The sequence below is a fragment of the Monodelphis domestica genome, chromosome 3 (assembly GCF_027887165.1).
Source record: "Monodelphis domestica isolate mMonDom1 chromosome 3, mMonDom1.pri, whole genome shotgun sequence".
Lineage (NCBI taxonomy): Eukaryota > Metazoa > Chordata > Mammalia > Didelphimorphia > Didelphidae > Monodelphis > Monodelphis domestica.
Genome location: NC_077229.1, coordinates 476858967 through 476883511, shown reverse-complemented (window position 1 = coordinate 476883511; position 24545 = coordinate 476858967). Strand labels below are relative to the sequence as shown.

The 24545-nt window shown below is 37.5% G+C and overlaps 1 protein-coding gene across 10 annotated transcripts in view; it reads right to left on the bottom strand.

The window, feature by feature from the left end:
• Nucleotides 1–24545, bottom strand: part of RHOBTB3 (Rho related BTB domain containing 3) — a 113859-nt gene that overhangs the window by 50929 nt on the left and 38385 nt on the right. For all 10 annotated transcript variants that reach the window (XM_007487250.3, XM_056824675.1, XM_007487251.3 and 7 more), the window contains 2 exons: nt 20443–20554; nt 16591–16956 (listed from right to left, as the gene is read on the bottom strand). In XM_007487250.3, coding sequence (XP_007487312.1) covers nt 16591–16956; nt 20443–20554 — 478 coding nt within the window. The remainder of the gene's footprint in view (nt 1–16590; nt 16957–20442; nt 20555–24545) is intronic.

Below are 24545 nucleotides of genomic sequence, written 5' to 3'. Positions count from 1 at the left end.
ACTGGGAGCTCAAGCTCTTTACAATCACTGACAAGGTTCTGCACTTATCCCGAGATGGCAAAGAGTTTCAGAGCTGTCAAGGTCCTGCACCACATTTGTCTACCTGTCTCCAAGTACGATAAAATGAAAACATAACCATCATTGACACTTACTGGCTGAGTAGCCATGGGAAAGCTACATGATCTCACTAGTATTTCCTTTTCTTATATGTAAAATGCAGATAATATTACTAGCACTTCCTATCTCATAAGGCTATCATAAGTGAAGAGTTTTCTTTGTAAACCTTAAATGCTATATAAATATAGGCTGTTATTAATAGGGATTTATTTATCTTCTCTACCGAGTTTCTTGGCACAAGCCCACTCCTTAAGACCACAGATTTAAAGCTTGAAAGAATTTTAGAGATTAGTCCAATCCCCTCTTTCTTCTGCAGATAAGGAAATTAAAACTCAAAGAAATTAAGTGGCTGCAATACACTGAGCTAGGATTAAAACCCAAGACCTCTGACTTCAAAACCCTGTGCTCCTTCCACTGAGATCACAGGATTTAGTTAGAAGAAACTTCACAAACATTTTGTCTAACTCCCGTCTTTTTCTTACAAATGAAGAAACTGAGACCCAGAAAAGTCTCAAATCACACAGATGGTAAGTAGCCAAGTGAGGTTTTGAGCCCAAGTGTTCCAGCTCTAGTATTCAATGGCTCTTATACTATGATATGCAGCTGACTTCTCTTTAGTCTTATTGTGAGGAAATTACTATGGAACAAATTTTTTTCAAAACTGTTTAATATAATTTAATAGAAATATAGTGAAAAGTATGCTGAATTTGAAGTCAAAAGACCTGAGATTCCTAAGTCTGCCAGTTATGTGCTTCCTGTTATAGATCTATGATCCAATGGTTTAATGATCCTAAGTCTATGGCAAGAACCCAGATTAGTATTTTTCAAAAAAAAAAAAAGTCTGCCTAAAGTAGGCATAGGCTACTATATCTATTCTCAATCTTCCTTTACCATTTAACCCTAAACTCTCTCTTTTAGCAGGATATTTATTATCATACTTCACTGAAAAAGTTGAGGCCATCCACTGTAAGTCCCTTCTCTCAGTTTCCCATTTCATCTCAGTTTTACCCCTAATTCTCTCTTCCTTTCCCCCCATCTTCAGAAGATGAAATGGCCCTTCCAGCAAATGCTAGTCCCTCTATTTGGATTCTTGGCCCTGTCTCCTCTAGGAGCTTATTCCTAATATTTTCCTGATTTTCAGAATCTATACACTCCCTTTCTGCTCTCAAACATACCTAGATCTTTTCCATTCTTAAAAACAAACAAAACAGGTGGAGTCAAGATAGTGGCTTAGCAAGCAGCAAAAGTTCAGACCTCAGAAAACCCTTCCTTACCTATTACAAACTGAATGCTCCTAGGGCACTGAAATTCAAACTGAACAACAGGACAGAGGTGGAGAACCCTCCTTCTGGACTCAAATCAAAAGGTACGCTCCCCAAAAGCTGGAATCTGAGAATACTCGGGTCTAAGGGGAAGGCAGAGGGAAGGTCCCAGGACCACTCCCCCCCAACCCAGAGGGCTGAGCCCCCAGCGGCAGCGGGAACTTCTGAGCAGGCAAAGGTGCTGGTTTGGAGGGTCTACCTTGTGAGCAGCGGGGCGCCGGGCTCGGAGTGTCCAGCATGGACAGCAGGGAGGAAGCCAGGGAGAGACCAGGGCAGTGGCTGGGTCCCTCCATCTGGCTTCAGTCTCACCGTTGCCTCAGGGCACATCCAGACCAATCCAGTTGAACATAATCCCATCAGGACTCCTCAGAGCTCAGGGAGGTGAGCAAAGGCACTGGGAAATCTTGCAGACAGTGGAAAAGCAGCTGGAGAGAACTGGAAAGAGCCTGGGCGGCCCAGCCTTCCAGGAGTCTTTGGCCTCAGAGCACATACAGCCCAACCCAGTTGAACTTAATCCAATCAAAAGCCTACAGAGGACAGGGAAGCTAACATTCCTCCCCTAGAGACTGTACCAAGAGATCTGACAAAGCTCCAAGAGAGGAGACTGACACCCCCCAAAACCAAAAAAAATGAAAGGAGCAAGAGCACAGACAAATATGGGGAGCAAAGAAGGGGTAAACCCAAGCAAACAACAGAAAAAGAAGAAAGAAATTACAATAGACAGCTTCTGCACAGGTAATGAGCAAAGAGCAAATGAAATAGAGGGGGAGGGATCAGCAAAGGAAAAATCAGAAATCCCAGCGAATTGGATACAGGCCTTGGAAGAAATCAAAATGCAATTCAAAACACAATTAAGAGAGGCTGTGGACAATTGGGGAAAGAACTTAAAAACTAAGACAAGTCATCTGGAAACAGAGGCACTTGAACTAAAACAAGAAAATAGTGCCTTGAAAGCCAAAATCAACCAGCTGGAAAATGAGGTAAAGGAGATGAAAGATGAGGTGAAGAAGATGAAAGATGACCTCCAAAGAAAATCAGACCAAAAGGAAAAAGACGACCAAAAAACTAAGGATGAAATCCAGTCTTTAAGAACCAGAATACAACTAGAATCAAGTGACCTCACAAGGCAGCAGGACACTATAAAACAAAACCAAAAGAATGAAAAAATTGAGGAAAATATGAAGCATCTCATTCACAAAACAGAGGATTTAGAAAATCGTTCAAGGAGAGACAGTTTAAGAATCATTGGTCTACCAGAAGATCATGACAAAAGAAAAAGACTGGACATTATATTACAGGAAATTATTAAAGAAAACTGCCCTAATATCCTAGAATAAGAGGGAAAAGTGGAGATTGATAGAATCCACAAGAATCCACAGATCATCTCCTGTACTTAATCCCCAACTGACAACACCCAGGAATGTGATAGCCAAATTCAAGAACTATCAGACCAAAGAAAAGATATTACAAGCTGCCAAGAAGAAGTCATTCACATACCAAGGAACCATGGTGAGGATAATTCAGGATCTGGCTGCATCCACACTGAAAAAAAGAAAGGCATGGAATATGATATTCCGGAAAGCAAGGGAACTAGGTCTACAACCAAGAAATCAACTACCCAGCAAAACTGACTATATTCTTACAGGGGAAAGTATGGTCATTCAACAAAATAGAAGAATTTCAAGAATTCGTAAAGAAAAGACCAGACCTGAACAGAAAATTTGATATTCAAGCCCATAACTCAAGAGAATCATCAAAAGGTAATTTAAAAAAAGGGGAAAAAAGAAAAACAAAACAAAACAAAAAAATTTTAAGAGACTCAATAAGTTAAAATGATATATATCCCTATAAGAAAAGAGGTCATTGATAACTCTTAAAAACTGTTGTTATTACCTGGGCAGCAAAAAGAAGTACACTTAGAGGGAACAGTGACAAACTGTATAGGATGAAAGGACAAGACATAAATAGGTATATAGATATATGCATGCAAAAATGCATACACATGAGTATGCATATATATATACATATATATAACTAGAGCTTAAAATCGGTTAATATTAAAAGAAATGGGAAAAGAAACAAATGGGGGGAGATTTATATGTCATAAAGAAGCTCATGGTGGGAGGGAGGAGAACATCAATACACTGGAAGGGTAAAGAGGTCAGAGACAGGAAATACTCAACTTTTACGTGCTTTGAAATTGACTCAAAGAGGGAAAAACAATCCAATCCATTGTGGGCAGAGAATAATTTGCACCCTATAGGGGAGTAGAAGGGTAACAAATGGTCTGGTGGGGAGGGAAGCAGTACAAGAAAGGGAGGGGGCAGGGGGTTAATTTTAGAAAGACTACAGGGAAAATAAGGGGGGGATAAGAAGGAAGGTGGGTAGAAAGAGAAGTAAAATAAGGGTGGGAACAAGGGGGACTGTTTAAAAGCAAACATTGGTGTAGAAGGAAATAGTGAAAGAAGAAAAGGCAGGAACAGGAGCAGAAATCAAAATGCTGGGAAATACACAGCTAGTAATCATAACTCTGAATGTGAATGGAATGAACTCACCCATAAAACGCAAGCGAATAGCAGAGTGGATTAGAATCCAAAAGCCTACCATATGCTGTCTACAAGAAACACACATGAGGAAGGTAGAAACACATAGGGTGAAAGTAAGAGGGTGGAGCCAAATCTATTGGGCATCAACTGACAAAAAGAAGGCAAGAGTCGCAATCATGATATCCGACAAAGCCAAAGTAAAAATAAATCTAGTTAAAAGAGATAGGGAAGATAATTACATCCTGATAAAAGGCAGTATAGACAGTGAGGAAATATCTGTACTCAACATGTATGAATCAAATGGCATAGCATCCAAATTTCTAAAGGAGAAACTAGAGGAACTCAAGGATGAAATAGATAGAAACACTATAGTAGTGGGAGAGCTGAACCTTCCTCTATCTGAACTAGATAAATCAAACCAAAAAATAAATAAGAAAGAGGTAAGAGAAGTGAATGAAATCTTAGAAAAATTAGAGTTAGTAGACATGTGGAGAAAAATAAATAGGGACAAAAAGGAATATGCCTTCTTTTCTGCAGCACATGGTACATTCACAAATATTGACCATGTATTAGTGCATAAAAACATTGCAAACAAGTACAAAAGAGCAGAAATAATAAATGCAACTTTCTCAGATCACAACGCAATGAAAATAATAATTAGTAAGGGAACATGGAGAGGTAAATCGAAAATTAATTGGAAATTAAACAATACAATTCTCCAAAACTAGTTAGTTAAAGAACAAATCAAAGAAACAATTAATAACTTCATTGAAGAAAATGACAATGATGAGACATCCTTTCAAAACCTATGGGATACAGCCAAAGTAGTACTCAGGGGGAAATTTATATCTTTGAGTTCATATATTAACAAATTAAGAAAGGTCAATGAATTGGGCATGCAAATTAAAAAATTAGAATGCAAACAAATTAAAAATCCTCAGATGAAGACAAAATTAGAGATCCTAAAACTCAAAGGACAAATTAATAAAATTGAAAGTCAAAGACCTATTGATTTAAAAAATAAGACTAGAAGCTGGTACTTTGAAAAAAACAAATAAAATAGACAAAGCACTAGTCAGTCTAATTAAAAAAAGAAAAGAAATAAACCAAATTGACAGTATCCAAGATGAAAAAGGAGACCTCACCTCTAATGAAGAGGAAATTAAGGCAATCATTAAAAACTACTATGCCCAATTATATGGCAACATATATGGCAATCTAGGTGATATGGATGAATACTTACAAAAATATAAATTGCCTAGACTAAAAGAGGAAGAAATAAATTACCTTAACAACCCCATATCAGAAAAAGAAATTGAACAAGCCATCAAAGACCTCCCTAAGAAAAAATCCCCAGGTCCAGATGGATTCACAAATGAATTCTATCAAACATTCAAAGAACAACTAATCCCAATATTAAATAAACTATTTGACAGAATAAGCCAAGAAGGAGTTCTACCAAATTCATTTTATGAAACAAGCATGGTACTGATTCCAAAGCCAGGCAGGTCAAAAACAGAGAAAGAAAACTATAGACCAATCTCCCTAATGAATATAGACGCAAAAATCTTAAATAGGATACTAGCAAAAAGACTCCAGCAAGTCATCACGAGGGTCATCCACTATGACCAGGCAGGATTCATACCAGGAATGCAAGGATGGTTCAATATTAGGAAAATCATCCACATCATTGACCATATTAACAAGCAAACTGACAAAAATCACATGATTATCTCAATAGATGCAGAAAAAGCCTTTGATAAAATACAAAACCCATTCTTATTGAAACACTAGAAAGTATAGGAATAGAAGAGCCTTTCCTAAAAATAATAAACAGTGTCTATCTAAAACCATCAGCAAACATCATCTGTAAGGGGGATAAACTAGAAGCCTTCCCAATAAGATCAGGAGTAAAACAAGGATGCCCATTATCACTTCTATTATTTAACATTGTACTAGAAACACTAGCAGTAGCAATTAGAGAAGAAAAAGAAATTGAAGGTATTAAAATTGGCAATGAGGAGACCAAGCTATCACTCTTTGCAGATGATATGATGGTTTACTTAAGGAATCCTAGAGAATCAACCAAAAAGTTACTCAAAATAATCAACAACTTTAACAAAGTTGCAGGATACAAAATAAACCCGCATAAGTCATCAGCATTTCTATATATATCTCTAACCCATTTCAGCAGCAAGAATTAGAAAGAGAAATACCTTTTAAAACCACCCTAGACAATATAAAATACTTAGGAATCTATCTGCCGAGACAAGCACAGGAACTATATAAACACAACTACAAAACACTTTTCACACAATTAAAACTAGATCTAAACAATTGGAAAAACATTGATTGCTCATGGGTGGGATGAGCTAACATAATAAAAATGACAATCTTACCCAAATTAATTCACTTATTTAGTGCCATACCCATTGAACTACCACAAAACTTCTTTACTGAATTAGAAAAAACCATAACTAAGTTCATTTGGAAGAACAAAAGATCAAGGATATCCAGGGAAATTATGAAAAAAATGCAAAGAAAGGAGGACTTGCAGTCCCAGATCTCAAACTATACTATAAAGCAGTGGTTATCAAAACAATTTGGCACTGGCTAAGAGACAGAAAGGAGGATCAGTGGAATAGACTTGGTGTAAATGATCTCAGCAGGACAGTTTATGACAAATCCAAAGACCCCAGCTTTAGGGACAAAAATCTATTATTTGATAAAAACTGCTGGGAAAATTGGAAGACAGTGTGGGAGAGATTAGGTTTGGATAAACACCTCACACCCTACACCAAAATAAATTCAGAATGGGTGAATGACTTGAACATAAAGAAGGAAAATATAAGTAAATTAGGGGAACACAGAATAGTATACATGTCAGACCTTTGGGAAGGGAAAGGTTTTAAAACCAAGCAAGACTTAGAAAGAGTCACAAAATGTAAAATAAATAATTTTGACTATATAAAATTAAAAAGTTTTTGTACAAACAAAACCAATGTAACTAAAATCAGAAGGAAAACAACAAATTGGGAAACAATCTTCATAAAAACCTCTGACAAAGGTTTAATTACTCAAATTTACAAAGAGCTAAATCAATTGTACAAAAAATCAAGCCATTCTCCAATTGATAAATGGGCAAGGGACATGAACAGGCAGTTCTCAGCCAAAGAAATCAAAACTATTAATAAGCTCATGTAAAAGTGTTCTACATCTCTTATAATCAGAGAGATGCTAGCAGATTGGCTAACATGACAGCTATGGAAAGTAATGAATGCTGGAGGGGATGTGGCAAAGTAGGGACAATAATTTATTGCTGGTGGAGTTGTGAATTGATCCAACCATTCTGGAGGACAATTTGGAACTATGCCCAAAGGGAGATAAAAGAATGTCTGCCCTTTGATCCAGCCATAGCACTGCTGGGTTTGTACCCCAAAGAGATAATAAGGAAAAAGACTTGTACAAGAATATTCATAGCTGCACTCTTTGTGGTGGCCAAAAATAGGAAAATGAGGGGATGCCCTTCAATTGGGGATGGCTGAACAAATTGTGGTATATGTTGGTGATGGAATACTATTGTGCCCAAAGGAATAATAAAATGGAGGAATTCCATGGAGACTGGAACAACCTCCAGGAAGTGATGCAGAGCGAAAGGAGCAGAACCAGGAAAACATTGTACACAGACTGATAGACTGTGGTACAATCGAAGGTAATGGACTTCTCCATTAGTGTCAATGCAATGTCCCTGAACAATCTGCAGGGATCTAAAAAATACTATCCACAAGCAGAGGATAAACTGTGGGAGTAAAAACACCAATGAAAAGCAACTGCTTGACTACAGGGGTGGAGGGGATATGACTGAGGAGAGACTCTAAATGAACACTCTAATGAAAATACCAACAACATGGAAATGCGGGTTTGAATCAAAAATACATGTGATAACCCAGTGGAATTGCGCGTTGGGTGGGGAGGGAAGTAAAGAAAATGATCTTTGTTTCCAATGAATAATGTTTGGAAATGACCAAATAAAATAATGTTTAAAATAAAAAAACAGGAAAAAAAAACACCTTCATTTGAACTCACCATGCCCTTAAGCTACATAATTTTTAGGTATCCTTCCTTTCAGACAAACTCCTAGAAAAAAGTTTCCTGCAATTGTTGCCTCTACTTTCTCATTCCCCACTCACTCTAGTTTCTGTCTTCAATATTAGATTAAAATTATTCTTTTCAAGGTCACCACTGATCAACAGTGCCAAAAACAATGGCTGTTTCTCATCCTCTGTAGCACTTGACATGGTTGATTATTCCTCTCCTCAATATTATCTCATTTTCCCACTTTTATGACATTCTTCTCTTGTGATTCTTTTTCTATGTGACTGACCAATTCCTTTCACTCCCTTTTGCAGGAGGATCATCCATGTCCAACTCCCTATTCCTAGGCATACTGCAAAGCTTTGTCACAGGCCCTCTCCTCTTTTCTCAGGGGGTTCTTACCTTTTTTTGTGTGTGTCATGGGCCCTTTTGATGATCTGGGGAAGCCTTTCTCAGAAAAAGCATGAGTATGAAGGAAATCAATTATAATGAAATAGTTAGCAAGAAATGTTAAAAACAAGTCCATGGACCTTGAGTCAAGAATCTTTGCACACTCTTAGTGATGTCATTAGCTCCCAGAGATTTGACTGTACGCTCTGCAGATGACTCTTCAATATTCTCTGATCTTTTGCTCATCTATCTGCTATGTTCCAGTCCCATATCCCAACTGCCTTCTGTACTCCTCAACCTGGATATCTCATAGGCATCTTTCAAACCACTTTTCTTAACTTCCTATTTTGTCAAGAGCACTGCAACTCTTCCAGTCATCTAGGTTCACAACCTAGCAGATATACTCAACTCAACTCTCCTCACTCACCTACCATTTCCAAGACTCTTCAAAATTCTATCCCCTCGAAGTTTCCTCATAAGAATCCCCTTCTCTTGACTTTTACCACAATTATTCCAATTCAAGCTCTTATAAACTTTTCACCTGGACTACAGAATTAGCCAAACAAGTATTCTTCCTATATCCATTCCCTCTCATCTAATCCATTCTCCACACAATGGCACATAAACTACAGATCTAATTCTGTCATTTTCTAGCATAAGAGATTTTGAGACTGCTCCCTGTTCTTTAGGATAAAATGCAGACTCCTTTGTCTGGTGTTTAAAGTCCTTTAGAATCTAGATCTAGCCTATCTTCCATAGGCTGACGGACAATATTCTCCTGTCAAGCACTCTATGCTTCATCCAAATTGGCCTGCTTCTCATTCACAACTTACAGAGCATTCCATCTTGCACCTCTATGCTTTGAAATGCTATTATGTCTCAGCTCTGCATCTTGGAATCCTTAACCCCCTTCAAGCCTAAACTCAAATGGAACCTCCTTCAAGAAGCCTTTCCCGATTTTCACAGTTCTTTGTACCATCCATCACTTAGATTTGTTGTTGTTCAATTGTTTCAGTCGTGTCTGACTCTTTATGACCTCATTTGGGATTTTCTTGGTAAAGATACTGGAGTGATTTGCCATTTCCTTCTCCAGCTCATTCTACAGATGAGGAAACTGAGGCAAACAATGTTAAGTGACTTGCTCAGGGTCACACCGCTAGTATCTGAGGCCAGATTTGAACTCAGGAGGACTCATCTTCCTGACCCCAGGCCCAGCACTCTATCCACTGCACCACCTAGGTGCACTTCATTTTAATTTACTTTGTACAAATCCTGTATTTATTAATCTAAGAATATGTTGTATCCCTCCATTACCCCTACTGATGAATGTAAATGCCCCTGGGCCAAGGGTGAGAATTAGCACAGTAATTGGAACTTAAGAAGTCCATGTTGACTGATTAAAGAATATTTGTTGAATAACATAGTTTTGAAAAAAATGAGTTATCAGAACATAAGAGCACTCATGGTTTTTTCACCTCTTTGTTAGCTAGTATTAGAACTTATCTTCACTGATAATTCTATTTACCACTCAAACAGCTATAGAAAATACATTGCTTGTACCTATCATCAATTTGGGCCAGTGAAATGGTTCAGTGGCTAGAGTGCTGGGCTTGGAGTCAAGAAAACTCATCTTCATGAGTTCAAATCTGGCCTCAGATACTTACTAGCTGTATGACCCTGGGCAAGTCACTGACTCCTGTTTGCTTCCATGTCCTCATTTATAAAATGAGCTAGAGAAGGAAATGGCAAATCACTCCAGTATCTCTACCAAGAAAACTCTAAATGGGGTCACAAAGAGTTGAACATGCCTGAAAAATTACTGAACAAAAATAAAAATCATCAGTACCATCAAATCCATTCTGGTTCCTGCCTCAGCAGTAAGTTTATAAGACCTATATATGCGTTCAAGCACCTTTTATCTCACCATGTGTTCTAAGTGCTAGTGCTATAATCAACTTTTCTACTTTTCACCTGAGGTAGCTCTCCCTTTGTCAGTAGTTCTCCCTTGGAAGGTTGCACCCATTTCCCTGACAGTCCAGCACAGAGATTTGAACTGGTAAAGCACTGACACACAGGAGAAGTATCCTGGTATTGGAATAATTCTGGCTATGTCAGGGAATGATAAGGGGCAGCATGTCAAAGCAGACAGTAGTCAAAGTCAAGAAGACTTGTGCCTTACCTCTGAACCCTAAGCAAGGTACTTCACCGCTCAGTGTCTCGGGTAACCCTCCAAAATATTAAGTTCTAAGACAGCTGCTGATCTACATTGGTGCAAGGCTTTCCTGACGTAGAGTTCTCTAAGCCAGCTTCACAGATTCAGGCCAATTAAAAGAATACAATTTCCAGTCTTATACATAATTGGTATTTTATTGGGAAACAATGCATTGACACTACATGTATTAGTACTCCTTTGGCCTCAAGAGGACACATGGGTCTAATGTAGTTAATTATTTAATCAGTCACATTTCTCCAATGTATAAATTACCATCTGGGAGAAAGTGAGGTCCCTCTGGGTCAAATGAGGACTTCTGGGAGTAAGTTGCTTTTGCAATGTACTGGTTCACAGCAGTGACTTCAATGCATGAATCCACTTTCAGAAGTATATATCTAACTTCTTGTAAAATGAGATAATATGGCTGAATAATTCACATGCCCAAAAAGATCTATAATTTCATCATTATGATGCTCTCCAATGAAGATAGAGCCTATCCATGCCTTCTCATCCTATGTAATAAACGCCTCTTCCCTCCATAAATCCTACCAGTGTGCTGCGGATCCTATTCTAGCTGTTTTATGTGAATACCAAAAAAGCATGTGAACCAATCCCAATCCATCTACTAGCTTATGCTCTTAGTGCACACCTAGCCAACCTCCTTTTCTGGTAGTTCATCCCTTTATTCACCTTTTCACAACTTTTTACTTACAATTCATCAATAATAATAAGTTTCAATCTATTTATGACTAACACACATCTTTCTGTAACCCACAGGGTCATAAGCAATTTCACTTCTTTAGAAGCTATGGTATTCTGTGATATGTCGTCACAGCATAACCAGAAGAATTCAGGTTTATATGAATTTATGTTGCCTTTACATGAAGGCAGCTCAGTGATACAGGAGACAGGCTGCTAGGACTGTAGTCAGAAAGACCTGAGTTCAAATCCAGCCTCAGATACTTACTAGCTGTGTAACTCTGGGCAAGTCTTTTGACCTCAGTTTCCTCAACCTTAAGAATAACACTTACCTCTCCCCTGCCCTGGGTTGCTGTGGGTTAGGCATATATACTAGTTCCTTTTCAAGGGGAAGAGGGCTTCACAGGACATGGGGCTATTCTGTATTATTTTTCATTTATGAGTTATACCATGACCAGGAATTTATCACCTCTTGGTGATGAGCCTCCTATACTCATCTAGAATGATTATCAGCAGCAGGCAGTCTGTTACTAGAATGTGCCTTTCCAGCACAGCAGAACCTACCAGAGCTTGTGCTGTATTAGCACAGCCTTCAAAAAACCCAGCTAACCATAACAGGCCATAGAGGAAGGGCCGTGGTGATGCATTAATAATTAATACTGTTTCAATTAATTAATAAAATTCATATTTGCAGTACTCTTGTGAGGGAGGAAAGCTAAGCTGCTGCTCAGAACTTTCTTTAAAGAAAAATAGTCAAATTCCCCCACTAACTAAATTCCTATACTAACTCTCATTGTAGTGAGAGAGATGACCCTGAGTTCTTAAAGGCTGAGCCTGGCAGGTCTGGGATGGAGGTCTAGATTAGCTGAGTTTGGAGAAGTTCAATAATAGGTTGGCAGCAAAATGATTAATTTTTTGGTCACAGAAATTCTCAAAGACCATCTCCTAACTTACAGAAGAGTTCTGAACTGCATCAGTGAAGGAAATCCCAACAGATCATTGACTTAATGAAGTAAAGCATTACATATTATTTTTTTATTTCTATTAAAAATTTATATTCCCTCAATCACCAATTAAATTTTTATTAAATAACATTTTGAACTAAAGTATTCAAAATCTGGAGAAGGAAATGGCAAACCACTCCAGTATCTCTGCCAAGAAAACCCTAAATACGGTCAGAAAGAGTCAGACATTACTGAACAACTAAATAATTCAATTTCTTAAACATGGCAATCCCGAACATTAAACGAAGTCCTTAAGCAAGATACAATAATTCACATAAAATATCACATCTTGTACAGTTGTTCATTCAAAAAACAAGTAGCAAGTTATTCACTCTTCTAATGGCATTTTTGCTTCTGACTAACCAGAATCTATTGTAAGCACTTAATCCCTCCATTACCCATCATAACTTGACACCTTACTACCTTTCCAGTCTTCTTTTTAAAAATTATTTTTAAAAATTAAATTACTTGAAGAATAAATTGTGATTGTCACCTCTAAAGAATAAATTGGAAAATGGAAACATGAAAGAGTTCCAAGATTAGAATTCCTTACCAGAACATACTGAAATCATTCACAATCTAACGAAAATCAAGAAGGGTGCAATCCAAAAATGGACCTGACATCTCTAAAATCTTTTGGCCAATGTCTGAATTACAGTGCCAGGAGGCTTCCTGAGCCTTTCTTAGGCTCCACACAAGCCAGAGAGCATCTTTCAGGATCACCTTGGATTGGCAGAGGAGTTTTTAGAAGAGAACGGTTGTTCTCTTGGTTCTACTCATTTTTGTTGTCCATTATCCTGTGTAGTGTTTTGGTTTTTTTTTTTCACTTTAAAAAAGTTGGTTTGCTTATAATTTCTTATGGCTCATCATTTCTATATTTCGTTACATCCACTTGATTTACAGTTCTTTGTCACCACAAAAAGAGCTACTCTAAATATTTTGGAACATGTATGTTATTTACCTCATTCCTTGATCTCCTTGGGAAACAAACCCAGCAAACTGCTGGGTCTAAGGGCATATACAGTTTTATAACTCTCTGGGTATAATTCCAAATAGTCCAAAGCTATAATTTCAAAAAGTAAAATGTATTTTTAAACAAATTATGATTGTGTATCTGTTAATTCCTCATGGACATTTCAATTTGTATCCCTAGAAAATTCTGCTGACTGTACCTTTTCTCCCCTGGTACACTCAAGTAAGTTAAAAATAATTATAATTTTTTTTTCCTCCAAGTAATGCATTCCAATGAACAATTACTACAAATAAATTGAACGTAAATAGAAAATGTTACATAGATTTTGTTGTCATTGCTATAGGTATTCACTTAAGTATGCTACCTTTTTATTATGTTATGTTCCATATTAATTTAAAATGTTATCCTCTTTTAAAAACAAAAGAAAAAATAAATTCACCAAGGGTCATATCCATTAAAAAATTAAATTAAATTAAAAAAATTTAAACCCTTACCTTCCATCTTAGAATCAATATTGATTCTAAGGCAGAAGAGCAGTAAGGATTAGGCAATGGGGGGTGGTGTTTAAGTGACTTGCTCAGGGTCACATAGCTAGGAAGTATCTGAGTCCAGATTTGAACCCAGGGCCTCCTGTCTCTAGGCCTGGCTCTCAATCCACTGAGCACTGAACTGCCCTTCCTTTCCAGTCTTCTTACACTTTATTCTCTTCCACTCTATAATTTGGTGACTTGTTGCTCCTTGTACAACACACTCCATCTCTCCAATCTGTACTATCTGTACTATCTCACATGCCTGGGATTCTCTCTCTCCTCACCTCTGCCCCATTCAAATCTCAGCTAAAATCTTACTTTCTGTAAAGGTCTTCCCCTGGTCTTCTTTCTTAATGCTAGTGCTTTCCTTCTGAGATAATCTCTAATTTATCATATATGTATGTGTATATATGTTAAGATATATGTAAAAGTGTATATATATATGCATATATAAATATATCTTATATGTACATTATTGTTTGTATGTTGACTTCCTCCACTAAATTATGTGCTCCTTTGGGGCTGAACTTGTTTTTTACTTTCTTTTTATATTCTCAGTATTTAGCACAGTGCCTGGCACATAGTAGGTGCTCATTAAATGCCAGTTCACTTGACTGCACTCATTTCCATTCCAATAATTCTATAATTTCCTTGTTGTTTAGAGATATATATATATATATATATATCCTATTATCCTTTTTTAAAAAGAATCAATTTCAATGTCACATTTTGCGCACATGCATGCATATACGTAAGTTATACACAAACAACAGAAGGGAAAAGTGACCTAATTTCTATCATCAACAGTTTTAGAATTGTTCCATATACATATTCAATGATACACTTTTCCCTAACGCATCCAAAACTAATTTGCCATATGGCTCCAATTAAAAACTCTGAAATACAGAACTAGATCAAGAAAGCTTCCAACTGATTGCACTTAGGAATATGATTAGCTTCAGTTGAAAGGAGACAAGCATATTCTAGCTGCAATGGAGGAGAATAAAGTTAAAGGTATAGTCTTCTTGTTTTGGAAAGTTAATTTTGATACTATTTCAAATCTTATACTTTTAGTTGCACTTTTTATAGTGGCAAAAAACTGGAAAATGAGGGAATGTCCCGTGATTGGAGAATGGCTGAACAAATTGTGGTATCTGATGGTGATGGAATACTATTGTGCTATAAGGAATGATGAATTGCTTGATTTCTATAGGAACTGAAAGGACCTACATGAACTGATAAGGAGTGAAATGAGCAGAACCAAGAGAACATTATACACAATAACTGAACCATTGTGGGACTTTGCAACTAATAGCAATACAATGATCCAGGACAATTCTGATGGACATATGAGAAAGAACGCTATCCACATCTAGAGAAAGAACTGTGGGAGTAAAAATGCAGAAGAAAAACATATGATTTATCACTTGCTTATATGGGTATAGGATTTGGGGTTTTAGTTTTAAAAGATTACTCTGTTACAAAAATGAACAATATGGAAATAGGTTTTGAGTGATAGTACATGTATAACCCAATGGAATTGCTTGTCATCTCCAAGAAGGGGAAGGGAAGAGGGGAGGGAGACAACATGAATCATGTAACCATGGAAAATTATTTTTAAAATAAAATAATATTTTAAAAAATCTTATCCTTTCCATTTAAATCAACTTAGATGTGTGATCTTACCGTGCTATACTTTTATTTGGCAAACAAATTAAATCAAAATATCTACTTCTTTGGATTTTAGTAGCATCTAAGAGTGGAAAAGGAAGAGAGTCAAGGAAAAGGCAATATGATGGAGAGGGCACTGAAAATTAAGAAAATTATTACCAAAATTTATTTAAGTGTATTTCTGCATAAATGTAGGCTAATTTTAAAAGTTTGCCTGAAAATTGCTCAGTTTCTCAGTAAAATAACTACTAAGCTAAGTAATGAAATGTCAAACTATCAAGATAGCTTAACTACACCTGGTAAATTTAAAGAAGAGTTCCTTGTGCTTTTTTATATTTTATAAATATCCCAATACATTAAGAATCTTTGATTTTATTGGTATAGAAACTCTCCCCAAGAGAGATCAGAACTCAAAACTTGGTAAATAAAGCTTAAGGAATTACATTAGGCTCAGAGAAATTAACTGACAAAGTTCATGTTGGAGGTAGGACTAGAACCCAGATATTTGTGACAACTAGTAGAGTGCTGCATCTACTCAGGAACATTACCATTTGTTTTTCTTCCATCTCCTATTTAAAACCTTGGGGGTTAGGATTATAAGACCCCGCTTTCATAGTCTGCATTCACACTGAAATAAAAAACAAATGAACATTTGTCCTTTTGCTCTACAAGAAATTCTGTCCACCTGAGCACACCTTAATCTTTGGTAAATACTGCTGATAATATTGTAAGTTTCGCCTATTCAGTAGGAATAGGATAATTTATTAACTACTGCAATTTCCCAGTAAGGCTAGACAAATAAATCTGTTGGGAATTTTTAAAATTTGCTTGAACTGAATGGATTTTTTTCCTTTACCTCTCAACAACCTGCTTTCTCCTTACAGAATCCATAGCAATAATAACCTAGAAGAGGAAGAAGGGAGGCATGTGAATTGTCAAAGTGAACAAGACTCTTGGGAACGGCAACATGCAAGTTTCACATTCAAAACTTTTAAAAACACTGAGTAGCTGGAAACATTCCGAGAAGATACCTGAATAAATGAAGTGCAGAATGTCTGACAAGCAAGAACAGAAGAGAGAGTCTTTAACAATGACTCTTACTGGTGGGTTGCATGGAGGGCCTTGGCTAGTAACTGGAAACGTTATCTCATTGTTTACAGCAAAGAGATCCTGGGCAGTGCGTATCACAGTGGAGTCCTGAATATCTGCGGGACTCTTCACATTAAATAGCAGCATGAAGACATTGCTTACAGAACAAAGAACTATTTTGTGGGCTTCTACAACTTCCTTTAAATCTTCAGTATAAAATACCACATCCACACACTGGCAGCAGAACAATAGGTTATGCAGGTCGGAGTTATAGTGTGATGCTTCACCCTTTAAGACAGGCATTTTTTCTATTTAAAAAATGAGAAAAGAAAAATAAATGAATCATTATATAGTTTTATTATTGACAAACCTGGAGACCATAGCTAATCAATAGGAAACAAACACACAAACTTCAGCCTAGGCAACAGAAGACCAACAAACAACATCGTCATGGCTAACTGTCACCAACAATATCCCACCCACTAATGCTATAAGATCTCATGATTCACCCACTCAGATGGAACTCCATAGCCAATTCTCTTGGCACAAGGCTCCCCCTTGCTGCTCCTTTCCCCTATTGCCCCCACCATAGACCATCTTCTGGCTTCAGGCTCCCTCTTTCCTCCATTCTCCCACCCTGATGGGACTCCCTCTTCTCACTCCCTCCATTAAAGCTTTGCTCCATTACCTTACTCTGATTTCATGGTCTCTTGTGTGGAACCACAATCATAAGTCACAGACTGACATAATGGTGCTGAAAACCTGGACCAGTCCCTATGTCTGTCTATCTGTCTGTCTGTCTGTCTGTCTGTCTATCTGTCTGTCTCCCTCCTCCTCCTCCTCTCCTCCCTCCCTGCTATCTCAGTCAGTAGAGCTCTCTCTCTCTCTCCTTCCTTGCCTAACACTATCCTCCTAATAGGTCTCTAGCCAACAATCATCACTCAACACTGGATCTGTGGACAAGTCTGACTCCTGTCTCCTCTCATCTTGGTGACTCTGTCCCCTGACTTTCCATGAAAGTCTATGGCCCCTGAAAATCTTAGCGCTCAGTCAGTCACTCTCATCCCCAACCCCCTCCCTCCCACCAGGGATGCTTGGGAAAAGGAGAATTGAACTTTCTTGCCTTTCTCCACAAGAGGAGGAGGCTTCTCTTGGTGTATGTGGTGGGGGAACAAGGGACAGGAATCTTGAACTTACCCTTCCCTTCTCCTCTTTCCCCGTTTGTCTCATAACCATTCTTTCCTCCATAGCTGGCAAGTCTTCCTATCCTGGCTCAATTCTCAACTTCTCTCCCTAACTCTGCTTACACCATTTCTCATTCTCTCACTACCCCCTGTCCCACCTTGGGAGCAGCAGCTCTGCAACTATCTCATCTGACTTCCTGGGCTTCCTCTGATCCTTCTCTCTGCTTTGGCAAAAACTTCTTTTCCATGATGGAGTCAGCTATCTCAAAGTTAGAAAGTGTGTATATGCTGTTTTGGAAGTAACATCTTAATTCTTAACTGTGCTGAACTTAAAAAGTTTTCAGGTTCTGTGTCTCTCTAGCCAGACCCTATTTGCATTTAACAAATTAATTAGCCTATTGCTTACAGCCACAAATGCAGCACCAAACAGGTTCTGTGACCAACCAAGTATGAAAAGCTTGTTCTGAGACCAGTCCATCATTAATCGCAGTGGAAATTTAACCCCTGCAAAGTTATTAACCCTTCTTCTGTCTTGCTAGCTCCTGCAAAACAAAAAGTCTGTTAGGGTTAACCCTTTTTCTGCACATTATCCTTTGCCTATAACTTTTGCTCTGACTCCCTAGCTCTTGCAAGACAAAAAGTTTGTTCAGGTTATAGAATTCTAAACAATGGAATTGGATCACTGAGAATCCACAAGTCTGTTTATAATACAGCAATGATTTCTAATAATTGGCCTTTATACCAGGATGAGTTATAACTTAAGGAGAAAAACTGTGAAATCAAATCTCTTCATTGTGTATAGTATGAATCCTAGAAATTTTTCAGCTTTAAACCACAATTGGTAAGATTTGCTGTTTAGGGTAAAAGCTTTTAGGAGTGCAACTAATATTATTTTGAGTTCTGAATTCAGGTATAATTTTCTGTAATCCACCAATTAAGAGAAAAGTCACAAGGTACTTGGCTGAAGTGTGATCCTGAACTATCACAGATGGAGGTTCTAAAAGTTAAGGAGACAATTTTAGCATAAACTGAGATGAGATCCCTCCCAACTAATATGAATCCTGTCTGATTATTTCCGAGTCTGGCTGTGAAGCGCAATTGTTACTGCATGACTGATTAGTAACTCTGACTCTTACCTGAAGTCAAACAGTATTATAATCCTTTCCCTGCTTTTTCCTTTCACAGAAAATTTCTATAATCAAAAGCAAGTGGCCAATGGAAGACATGAGCATCAGGCAAATTTTAAGATGTGCCAAACAATCAAAATGAATTGGTAATTGAAGCCCCTGAAATTTGAATATGCACAGCAATCAAATATGTTCCACTACATACCTAAGTACCCCACCACAAGTTTTTGTTTCGATTGGAGTCCAGTTATTCTCTTATAAGTTAATTCATTTTTGTAATCACTGAACATGGGACAGAGAAATCTATCTACAATAAAGCTGTAATTTATGTGTTCATGCTACTAAAGAGGAAACCTATCCCTGATTGTCAGAGAAAAGATGGTTTTTGGAACTCAGATAATGACATGGGACATGTGAGATCTGAGATAAAGTTTTGTTGATATTGGGGATAAGCTACTAAAATGCAAAGAAGGCTGATGTTAATGTTGTTAATTGCTATTGTATCACCTTTGCTTTCTGTATTACTATATCTACATACTCATTTATGCTGTATTACTACAGGGGACTTAAGATCAGGATAGTGAAACCTTAGGCTGCCACTCTACGGGGAGTAACTTCACTCCTTGGAGGAAGCTGCCTCCCTAAAGCGGAGCTGCTATTCCAAACTATCAGCTCCAAAAAGGCTTCTTTACTAGCCCCTGGGCTTATCTATTGGCCTTATGGTTACCTGATTATCCCCCATGAACCAGTAATTCCCTGAGTTTCAAATCAAAGATCTGTTTCCAAATCTAGCACTACTTCAACAATTTCATTAGATTTTAAAGAATTTTTAGGGTTAGCATACAATATTGATTTTTTCCTTTTTATGTATTTAAAATGTTTATTTTCACTTATAGAACAAATGAAAAATGCACAAAATACAGATTAAAACCCACATTACAGTTTTGTGAAGCATAGTTTCTTAAGCTCTCTATTTCAGGGGTTACCATTCCTTACTTTGGGGTACATAAATATCAGTAGCATACTCTCCCACTGCTCTCTAAAGCAGTTTTCTTGGGCAAAGCTAAAATTTTGCATACTGATATAAACTTGTAAAGACCTTCCTATTCTTTAAGCCATAGACCAGAAAATTATCTAGGGTCATTCTTCTGAAAAGAAAAAATACTATTTTCCTTCATTTCTGAAAGGTCACAGAAACTTTTCCTAGCAAAATTATATAATTTTCAGTTGGCTAATCTAATGAGTACCCATAGTATAGAAACACTTATACTTGAATTTCAAATCAAAGTAAACGTACCTAATGTGAAAAACTCTAGTTAAAGGACTTCTACATCACAAACACACGAATGATTCTGAGCAAATGCTTAAGATAGTTCGGGTCAAATTATTTTTATATTTTTTATTAGAAAATTTTACAGTCATTCTATTTAAAAAGTGACAACCATTATTCTAGCATTATATCTATATGAGAGATAAAAATCACCTGGTTGTTCAAGCTGAGGTGGCCTAATTCCGTGACACTTGCTGACTTTTTTCCTTTTCTTCATTTTTTCAGATGACTTTTGATTCAAGGTTTGAATCATAAAATACTCCAACTATAACATGGAAACAAGTAAAACACAAAGTCACTAAAGAGAAGGACTTGACATGAATATTGACAGAGTGGCCTATATTTCTGTGAATATAGTTCTATAGTCATAATTTTAACAGTTTAAAATAGTGGGCAAAATATAATGGAAGCAGGTCTATCATGGGAATTCCCTCTGAGTAATTTAATGAAGTGTCTAATCAACCTGATGAGGCTTCAGAGTGTGAGCCTTTGTGTGGGGTCAGAAAAACACCTCCCCAGAGAGGCACAGTGGCATCTTGCTTAGAGAATAGATAGCTTCTAATTGATTTTCAGTAACTGGGGCTGCCTCTCTGAGATAACTGACTGGCAGAGACTCAAAACATGGATTCTGTTTGGAAGAACCTTTACTCTCTACATCTCTATGGTCTATAAATATAAGGTCATAGACTAGTTCAGTCTTTTTATAATTTCCCTTTCATCTGTCCCTGTTTAGAAGACAGATCTGCCCACCCACAGCAGAAAAGATAGGGCTTCTAAGTTTGGTAGGATTCTTTGGACAGTTCCAGGTTTCACTACTAATAAGCCACCATCTTGGCTCTGCCCTGCCCCCTCAAGACAGGGCTTCTAGGAAAAAAGCATTCTATGCATGCATAATCACCTGTAGAACCCTGTTAAACTACTTTGGGTCAGGAGTTAAATGTGGTTTTCTGAGCACAGGTCGGGATCCTGAGACCTGAGAATAGATCTTCCCAGCTCAAGAGATGGCACCTGGCAGAAACAAACATGGACTCCCTCATTTGACCTAAAAGGAATTCCTGGGTAGCATCTTTCTCAGAGAAAAGAGGAAGAGATCACATAATATCCACAGTTGGAAAGTGAAGGAGATCTGTCACTTAGATGAGCGAGAAACTTAAACCTACATTTATATCAAGTTATTCAGACAAGGCCACCCTGATGGTATGAAGATTCTCTATCCTGTAAACTCAATATTTTTCTCTTTCTGGGAGTGTCTAAGATGTCAATGGTAACAGTGCAATTAGAGAGACTAATTAGAATGTTGGAACTACTTTTGAGTACTATATGCTTTTGTAGTACCTTATGTATTTTATCTCCCTGTGAAATCTTTTTACATCATCTGTATTGCTTTAAAAAAAGGCTATCCTACTCGGTACACATTTATCACCTTCAGTGATTATTTGAGCAGTGAAGATCCTGTTACTAACAATTTGGCAAACAAACACAAACCATATTTAAACCTCCACAGGGAGATTTTTGGCCATTAAACTGCAGACTGTGGGCAAGAGGTCATGACATTATTCCTGAATATGCTATTCTTCAGGAGTGCTGGGAAAAGGGGAAATTAGTTGAAGTTGATGGCTATGTACAACAGATGCATTCATGTCTGTCCACCATCAATCAACCACCTTTATAACAGTAGCAATGATGTCTGGTCTTCAATGAAACTTCATTATATGTGACTGGGCTTCTTCCCTATTTATTTTGTGAGCAAAAAGGACAAATTACTTGAAGACATAATGGAGGGAAATCTACGAAGATAACCCATATAGGCTGATTTCTCAAAGCTCAGTTGATATAATCACAGAAAATAAGGGAGGGATAGGTAACTGAGACTACAAGGTGTTAAAGACAGACAAAACACAAATAAAGATTTTTTTGAAACTTTGCTACTCCTTTACAAGGTGTAAAGAAGTTCTCATTTATGGAATTAGAAAGCAGCTTGCCATTGGCTGGATGAAGAGCCATCAGACTCTTAATGGCCCTTAAAAAGCAAACTTCCCAGCTCTAGAACCAGTCAAGAAAGGAGAGCTCAATTCAGTTTAATTCCTAAAAGTAGAGGAGAGTTACTTCTAATAGCCAAGAGTCAAGTCACAGAGAAGGGCAGGTACAGTCAAGGAAGGTTGCATCCATCACAGAACAGCATGAGAAACCATGAGAAGGGAAAGGACATTGGGGGCCTTGAAGTGCCTGAGAAGAGAACTGTCTTAGTCACAAGTATTCCCCTATGTGTGCCTTACTATATGTAGGATGATATTAGAATATGGATATAAGAATTAAGAGTAGCAAATACATTTTCTATAAAAGTGCACTTCAATTATGAATCAGGTAAAATAGATTATGATTTGTCTAAACATAATTAAACAAACTTACTCATTCAAGAAAAAATTGTTTATTCTCTTGAATAGCCAATAAAGCTAAAACCCATAATTGTGTGACTGGTAATAATTTTCTCAGTATTCTAGTCATAGGAGGAAGTACTATGGAAAGTCAGAAACTGATATAATTATTAGATGTCTGCAGATGGTCAAGATAATGATCTGTATAATAACTACCCCTTTGCAAGAACATGGTTTGTCACATTTCTGCAAGAAATTTCCAAAGCCTTTCTCACTCCTCCCCTTGACATATACCCCTCAATTTCTCAAATACCTTCAAGAGTTGATCATGCTGCCAAACTGTGTGTATTTCAACTTCTGAATTCTGGATTTGTGCTAAATGTTTTTTTCTATTTATAAATAGCTCTAAATTCTATCCCTTTCCTACCATTAAAATTCTTGTTCAATTTAGCCCATCATTAAAATTCCTGTTCATGCTTCATGCTTCTATTATTTTCTATCAGCTCATTATTACAGATCTCATAATTTCTTACTTTTTTAGGGATAAAGCTAAGAATTGCACCTCTGATAGCATTAGGGAAATACTGGATGATCGGTCTCCTTCTCTCAATGCAAGCCAACAACTTTATTGTGACATATTCTAAAAGAGCTGTCTAGAGGGGGCAGCTGGGTGGTTCAGTGTTTTGAGAGACAGGCCTAGAGACAGGAGGTCCTAGGTTCAAATCTGGCTTCATATACATTTTAGTGGTGTGATCCTGGGCAAATCACTTAATCCCCATTGCCTAGCCCTTACCACTCTTCTGCCTTGGAAATAATATACAGTGTTGATTCTAAGACAGAAAGTAAGGGTTTAAAAAAAAAGGGGCTGCCTAGATCTCAAAGAGATTATAAAATTGCACAGAATCAAACAACCAGCATGTGTCAAAGGCAGAATTTGAACTTGGGTATTTGTTGCTCCATACATAGCTGGCACTACACCAAGCTGCCTCTTGTTCTTTTAAAATTTTTTAAAATTAAATTTTGTTTTATTTTCAAAGATCAGCTTCTCTCCTACTCATCTCTCTCCCATTGAGTTTAGTTCTAACAAGAGGAGACTGATACTGTACTCTGATCCTATAAGCAAGAGGAAAAAGCTCTGTGGGCTCAGAGTAGAAAAATGGTAGATTCCTTTGGGGTCTGGGATCCCTGCCCTGGTCATTCCTCTGCTAGCTGGGCTAGATGCTGGAAGTGAGAATCTGCTTTGTACCTGTGGTCTAAGTCACCCCATTGCTATTACTATTATTGGCTTCCGAACTTTCTCCTTTTTCCTTACACAGCCAAAGATCTCCTTATAGAAGAGTGGTCCCTTTTTCATTCTGCCTGGGACTGGGTAGTAGGTAACAAAGTTGTCATTTGGCACCTGTCCCTGTAACAGTGCCCTGGCATGGATTTCAGAACTTCTCTTGTCCTGGTACACAGCCTTTCCTGGGCAATGACATGTTCCCCACAGTGTATTCCTGGCCCAACCCCATCTCCAGTGTCCAGAGACATCCCTTTCTGTCTCCCTTATGTCAATCTGGATTGGGCAAAAGACTCATTATGACTTTTTCTGGATTTGCCCATCACGATCCATCAGTGTGCTGCATTTTCTAGATATGTCAAGGAGTTTGAGGAAAACTCATTGCATTACTTCCAATCCTTCTGCCATCTTCTTCATTCTTTTAAAAAGTCAAGTTTATTCCAAATAACGTTCTATTGTTTTAACAAAATTCAATTCAACATAAATGTATCAAGGGCTATATACTATATGCAAATCAGCATATGTAACACTGAAATGTAGTCTCAAATTTAAAGAAATTTATACTCAAGTAGGGTGGATAGATAAGATGCATACAGATATAA